A 7,654-nucleotide genomic window follows, 5' to 3' on the forward strand; every position below is an offset into this window, starting at 1 on the left:
ATTTTGCCATTTTTTTTACATATACTGGACAGTATTTTGTTATATTTTTACTCATTCTTTATAATTTTGTCAGATTTCTGCCATTATTTTGTCAAATTTTTGTCGTATTTTTTTTCAGAACTTTGTCATATTCTAGACCATTTGTCTTATTTTTTTCATTTTAATGTCAAATTTATGCCATATTTCTACCACTTTTGTAATTATTTTTTTTATTGTTTTATATTTGTCTTTATTTTAGTTCTGTCAGGTCATTTTATTGGCAAATTTTGATTATATTTTGTTATATTTTTTTCACTTGTCACAGTTTTGCCATTTTTGTGATTTTTTTTCTCATTTTTGTGTCTAATTTTGTAATATCTGTCATATTTTTGGAATAGTTTTTTTACCCCATTTTTCGTGTTTTATTCAAAGTTTTGTCATTTGTCTCTAACTTGTTTGTCATATTTTTGTCATATTTTAAATTTTAGTAATAATCATTCATATTTTTCCACAGTTTTGTTATATTTTGTCAGTATTACATTATTTTTATAACACTTGTCATATTTTTGTTAATTTCTTTCAGCGCTTTTTTGCAGTTTTTTCAAAATTTTTGTCAGTCATTTTTCATCTACTTTATGATCCCTTTTACTCATTTCTTATATTGTGGATGGATCATGCGATTTTCAATTATTTACTGCATTTTTAATAGAGCGTAAACCGCCATCTTTTATTTCAAGATGGCGTCGGACAGCCTAATTCGACTTCTATTTATTGAGCACATTGATCCAATACCCATAATGTGGGAGTTTCATGTGCTTTTCAGTCACTTCCAGCATTTTAAAGTTGAGTGGAAGGAGCCATATTGGATTTCAAGATGGCGTCGGACAACAAATTCCAACTTCTATCCGTTCAGCCCCTTCATCCTATTCACATATTGTTGGGATTTCATGCCACCGGTCGTTTATTGCCAGTTAAAATTTGTTTCAATTGAAAAGACTGAAACCGCGTTTTTTGCGAAAATCCGCACTTAAATCCGTGCATTTTTTATAACCAACACAGAAACTGATGAGGAGTGAAAATGTTACGCGACAACGTTCAATAAACATTACGCAGCGAAGATCATAAACCTACTTATCGTATATTGAACAACATGGTTTGAGATAATGTCAACAAAGAAGTTGAAAAGAAAAAGACAAATAATAATAATCGGCGCGAATCGGAAGAAAGACTTGTTCGCGATTGCCCCCCTTTTGACGAAAAAACGGGTTCGGTAGTTTGCGCGGATAGTGCCGTAGATTGTGCGGATGTTCGGGAGTGAACACGGTTCGGATATAGAACACATCCAAAATATCCGTCCCTTCATCTCTTTCGGAATTGTGCGATTAGTTCTCCGAAAAGTCGCCACCGAAGGATCCTCGTGAACCCAGCGGAACGCCACGGAGAAGTCCAGCTCTGCAGCTGAAGGAAGAAACTTTCAACCCCCCTTGGTGATACTCTCCGACGACCTTTATGGCCCGTTAGAGAAAACGGAGATAACCCCGACCTACTGTAAGTAGTCATCATTTGGTCCTTCGAGCCGGATCGGAAGAACCCCCACCATTGAGGTGCGGTGAGTACTCCATTTTGTTTGTTCCTGCAGTGCTTGGCTGAGTTGTCAATTTTCAGCGCCATTCCGATTTATTGGGCGCAAAATCGGCCCACTAAAATTATTGATCGGATACCAACAACAACAAGCGCAACGTCTGACGGTGATTTTTTGTGAAGTTCGATTGATTTCACTTGTACACTATTGAGTGTCAGTTTTTCGCATCGCGAATTGTTTACGCCCCCAACGGAGAGTATTTTGTTGTAAAATTGGCCACACTTGGTATCGTGAATAGTTGCTAGAACTTTGTGACGTAAAACGGAGGTTTACCTTTACTCAAGAACCCCTCTTGTTGACTTCTTCAATCCTGGTGAAAGCAGAGTGTATAAGTGAAAATGCCGAAGCTAGCGATGAAACTGCAGGAAGCCGTTAACAACAGGAAGGTGATTTATGGGCTGCGTGATGCATTTGAGAAGTACTGCGATAGTTTCGATGAGAGATGTGATTCTGGTGAAGTTGGTGTACGTTTGCAGAGTCTGGAGAAATTGAAGAAGGATTTCGATATAATACAGAGGCAAATCGATCAAATGGATGCGGAAAACTTGGACGAACATATTGCACAACGGGTTACCTTCGAATCCAGTTTCTTCAAGATCAAAGGTTTTCTGCTATCCAAGCTTCCGAGCCAAATAAACCAATCACCTTTGATGAACAGTACCATGTTCCAAAACCCATCTTCGGTTTCCGGTTTTCACCTTCGTCTACCTCAAATTGACTTACCAAAATTTGACGGTGATTTTTCTAAATGGCTATCTTTTCGAGATACGTTTTCATCGATGGTGCACCTGAACCCTGAGATTCCAACGGTAGCTAAGTTGCAATATTTGCTTCAATCCTTGCAAGGAGATGCAAGAAAACCATTCGAGACAGTAGACGTTTTGGCGGATAATTACGAATCGACATGGGATGCAATAATAAAACGTTTCGACAATCGTAGATTTTTGAAACGGCAGTTATTTCGAGCAATATACGACCTTCAGCCAATCAAGAAGGAGTGTCCCCAAGAACTTAACAGTTTAGCTGGAAATTTCGAACGACATGTAAAGGCTTTGGCGAAACTGGGTGAGCCTGTTGAGTTTTGGGATACTCCCTTAGTTAATCTCTTTTCCTATAAGTTGGATCCGGTTACCTTACGAGCGTGGGAGGAAAAGACAAGCGAGCAAGAAGAAGTTAAGTTCGATGAGATGATGGCATTCATTTACCAACGAGTCAGAGTTTTGAATTCTGTGTTACCAGAGAACCAGCAAGGGATCAAGGTGGCCGGTAATAAACCCTTTAGAAGATTGGCGGTAGCAGTCGCAGCGAAACCTGGATCAATTCTTGACACCAACAATCCCTTTCCATTGTGTGTTGTATGCCCGGAAAGACATTACCTCTACAAGTGTCCAACTTTCGAAAGAATGTCCGTTCGTCAACGTCGAGAACTTATTTCTCAGAAGCGTCTATGTTGGAATTGCTTCCGTTCCGGACACATGGTTCGTAACTGTGCATCGAAATTTACGTGTCGACATTGTCGAGAGCACCACCACAGTATGCTGCATGAAGATCTATCTCAACCAAACAGATTACCCCCGCAACCTATCCCTGAAGAATCCATTCCTTCAACGTCAACCCCTTCAACATCCACCCCTTCAACATCCACCCCTTCAACGTCCAACCCCCAAGTTAGTTTATCCGTTCAGTCCACGAATAGTACAGTGTTGTTGGAAACAGTTTCTCTCGTCGTAATAGATGGATTTGGTCGAAAAGTTCCTGCTCGAGCTCTCTTAGATTCGGCATCGATGTGCAACTTCATGACTAAGAGACTGGCCAACACACTAAATTTACGCCGAAGGAAAGTAGATGTTGCAGTTTCGGGAATTGGTGATTCTATGAAGCAAATTAAGTGCAAATTAACTGCAACTATCCGCTCCAATACTAGTCCGTTTGAATCCCCATTAGAATTTCTCATATTAAAGAAACCTACTGTCAGTCTACCAACGGCACCAGTTGACATTGCCAAGTGGGAACTACCTGATGTTATTCTTGCGGATCCACTTTTCCATATACCCAATGATGTTGATCTTATCGTCGGTGGAGAAATGTTTTACGAAATTCACACCGGCCGCAAAATTCAATTGAGTGATAATCCACTCTTTGTCATCGAAACTGCGTTTGGGTGGACTGTTTCTGGGAAGGCCCCTGTTCAAAGCGAAGTTACGCCTCATGTATGCCATCTAACCACTGTTGATCGCAACTTGGAACGAGCATTGCAGAAGTTTTGGGAACTGGAGTCCGTTCCTGAGTGTTCTAAGTTAACGCCTGAAGAAGAACAGTGTGAGAAAAAGTATTGCGCAACCACCACCCGCGACTCGTCTGGTCGTTATACAGTTCGCTTGCCACTCACCCGCGATCCACTCGTTTGTCTTGGGGAATCTCGGTCTATTGCTGAACGTCGTTTTTTAAACCTGGAAAAGAGACTTGATCGTGATCCTGGCACCAGAGAAGCCTATTATCAGTTTATGGACGATTACATCCGTCTACAGCATATGATCAAACTTGAGACAGTTGATGATTCCGTTCCCCACTGCTACTTACCTCACCACCCAGTTTTTAAAGACACAAGTACCACCACAAAGGTTCGCGTTGTCTTTGATGCATCGTGTAAGACAACATCTGGATTTTCAATCAACGATCTTCAGCTTGTGGGACCAGTCATACAGGATGATCTGCTCTCCATTGTTTTGCGTTTCCGGAAACATCCAATCGCTATGGTAGCGGATATAGAGAAGATGTACAGGCAGATCCAATTGCACCCTGACGATTGTCCATACCAAAGGATTCTTTGGCGTCAGCATGCCGAAGACCAAATAGCAACATACGAGCTTCAAACCGTTACGTATGGACTAGCCTCAGCACCCTTTCTAGCGACTCGCACACTCAAACAAGCCGCCATCGATGAGGAGGCCAGATATCCCATAGCAGCTGTTGTTTTTCGTGAGGATTTTTATATGGATGACTGCCTTACAGGTAGTCAGTCAATCACAGAAGCAGTTCGTCTACGGGAGGAAGCAACTGCCCTAAGTGTAGCTGCGGGATTTCCACTTAAAAAGTGGGCATCAAATGTACCGGAAGCCCTCGCAGGAGTTTCTGAAGAGGATCTAGCTATCAATCCTATCCACGATCTTCAGGACAACCAAACTGTTTCTACATTGGGCCTAGTATGGGAAACAGTTACGGATTTGCTTCGTTTTCGTGTTCAACTGCCTTCTCCGGATCCTGTTCTGACAAAAAGGAAGATTATGTCCTACATTGCTCAGATTTTTGATCCACTGGGACTGGTAGGACCCATTATCACCGTTGCCAAGCTCATCATGCAGAGTTTATGGGCCTTAAAAACCGAGGGCGATAATGCGTATGAGTGGGACCGACCGCTTCCGGAGTCCTTACAGGCTACATGGAGACAGTTCCATAGCACACTATCCATTATCAGCAAGATTCGAGTTCCGCGTTTTGTTTCACTTCCGAAGGCCAATTCACTCCAGCTGCATTTCTTTTCGGACGCCTCGGAAAAGGCCTATGGAAGTTGCTGTTATTTAAGAACAGAATCAGCCGACTCTGTGCGTGTGCGCCTGTTGACGTCGAAGTCAAAGGTGGCACCACTATCCAGTCATCACACTATCGCTCGCCTAGAATTGTGTGGAGCAGTTCTTTCAACCAGCCTGTACGAGAAAGTTTCGCGTGCTCTCAAGATCTCTGCCGAAGTATATTTCTGGACCGACTCGATAACTGTGCTCCAGTGGCTCAAGTCGTCGCCAGCACGATGGAAAACTTTCGTAGCTAACCGAGTGTCTACTATACAGTCTCGAACCTCCTCATGTTCATGGAATTATGTTCCGGGAGAATGTAATCCCGCCGATGTCATCTCACGTGGCATCAACCCCCTTGAAATTATCGACCATTCACTTTGGTGGAATGGACCACTCTGGTTACCACTTTCTTCGTCCCTGTGGCCTCGAATTGAAACCTTTACAAACGATCACTCGGAGGTTCTTGAGGAGAAGACGACACTTGCTGTCCTATCTTCCTTTGCTCAAAATGATAAGTTCTCTGAAGAACTATTTGCAAGATATTCTAGCTACACACAGCTTCGTCGTCTCTTGGGATATTGGATGAGATATTTTCGAATTCTAAAGGCGAAGGCACGAAATGAAAAACTCGTGCCATTTGAAACGCTTTCTGTCATGGATCACCAAGAAGCTGAAAGAGCCTTGTGTCGTCTAGCCCAACGACAAATATTCAGCCAAGAGCTCGCCAGTTTCAAGCAACGGAAGGGGTTCCCAACGTCTTCGCGCCTGAAATGGCTGAACCCCACGCTAGGTTCAGATGGAATCATCCGTGTTGGTGGGAGACTTAGTAATGCTGAAATTCCTGCACAATCCAGACACCCCATAGTTCTGCTGGCCACCCACCCACTAGCAACGCTACTGGCAAAATATTATCACCGCACATTACTACACGCTGGACCGCAGCTTTTGCTCGCCACGATCCGTCAAAAATTTTGGATTGTTGGTGGACGCAACTTGGTTCGCCGTGTTTACCATCAATGCCAGACGTGTTTCCGCAACAAACCAACTCTTGTACAGCAGAGTATGGCGGACTTGCCTGCTTCCCGGGTTGTGCAAGATCGCCCATTCGCTATTTGTGGTGTCGACTATTGTGGTCCTCTGTACCTGAAGTCTCCTATTCGAAATCGCGCCCCAACGAAGGCATACCTGGCCATATTTGTTTGCTTTATAACTCGGGCGGTTCATCTTGAGTTGGTCTCTGACTTATCCACGTCTGCGTTTGTTGCCGCCCTACGTCGTTTCGTTGCTCGACGCAGCAAGCCGAGAGAGATCCATAGTGACAACGGAACCCAATTCAAAGGAACTTCAAATGAACTGCGTCGTGTGTACGAGATGCTCAAAACCAGTACTGCCGACCGAAAAAAAATATTCCAGTGGTGTTCTGAATCCGAAATCCAATGGAAATTTATTCCACCACGGTCACCTCACTTTGGTGGACTTTGGGAGGCAGCCGTAAAGTCAGCAAAGCATCACCTACTTCGAGAAATCGGACACACCAACGTATATTATGAAGACATGCTGACGCTACTAGCTGAAATAGAGATGTGTTTAAATTCGCGACCTCTCGTTGAAATCCCTGTAGAAGTCAAGGATCTAGAGGCTCTCACCCCTGGTCATTTCCTGGTTGGGGAAAACATGCAAGCTGTAGCCTGCAAGCCTCTTACCGACGTCCCCGACAACCTGTTGTCTCACTGGGATCTCACTCAAAAGAGATTTCAGCGTATTTGGTCTCGCTGGCAGCGAGAGTATCTCCAACAGTTGCAGGCTAGAGCTGTTAAACCCAAACAAAAGGTTGAGATACAACCCGGCCGTTTAGTCATCGTCAAGGAAGACCAACTCCCACCAATTCAATGGCCGCTCGGTCGTATTACTGAAGTTGTTCCTGGAAGCGATGGTGTTGTACGTGTTGTCAAAATTAGGATGGCAAAGAATGCTGAGATCACAAGAGCCGTGTCCAGGATCGCTCTTATTCCACACCCCAGTGAACTTTCAAATCCACCGAGTTTGGAAGTTGAAAACTAAGTTCAGTTTAAAAAAAAAACCGTAATTCATAAGTTAAGAACCCCTAATTATTACAAAATGTATGCTGCGTAAGCCGAAAACACGATTTTTTTGAAATGCCTTGCCATTTCAAGGTGGCCGGAATGATGAGGAGTGAAAATGTTACGCGACAACGTTCAATAAACATTACGCAGCGAAGATCATAAACCTACTTATCGTATATTGAACAACATGGTTTGAGATAATGTCAACAAAGAAGTTGAAAAGAAAAAGACAAATAATAATAATCGGCGCGAATCGGAAGAAAGACTTGTTCGCGATTGCCCCCCTTTTGACGAAAAAACGGGTTCGGTAGTTTGCGCGGATAGTGCCGTAGATTGTGCGGATGTTCGGGAGTGAACACGGTTCGGATATAGAACAC

At 43.2% G+C, this 7,654-nt stretch overlaps 1 protein-coding gene across 1 annotated transcript; it reads left to right on the forward strand.

Moving 5' to 3' along the window:
- Positions 1 to 1,959: 1,959 nt before the first annotated feature.
- Positions 1,960 to 7,254, forward strand: LOC129752324 (uncharacterized). The gene has a single exon (XM_055748110.1). It carries the CDS (start codon positions 1,960 to 1,962, stop codon positions 7,252 to 7,254), a length of 5,295 nt encoding a protein of 1,764 aa, XP_055604085.1.
- The last annotated feature ends 400 nt before the right edge of the window (positions 7,255 to 7,654 follow it).

This window comes from Uranotaenia lowii, chromosome 3 (genome assembly GCF_029784155.1).
Source record: "Uranotaenia lowii strain MFRU-FL chromosome 3, ASM2978415v1, whole genome shotgun sequence".
Taxonomy (NCBI): Eukaryota; Metazoa; Arthropoda; class Insecta; order Diptera; family Culicidae; genus Uranotaenia; species Uranotaenia lowii.

What these genes read in the sequence shown, in the direction of transcription:
- LOC129752324 (XM_055748110.1), top strand. Translation starts at nt 1,960, where the DNA reads ATGCCGAAGCTAGCGATGAAACTGCAGGAAGCCGTTAACAACAGGAAG.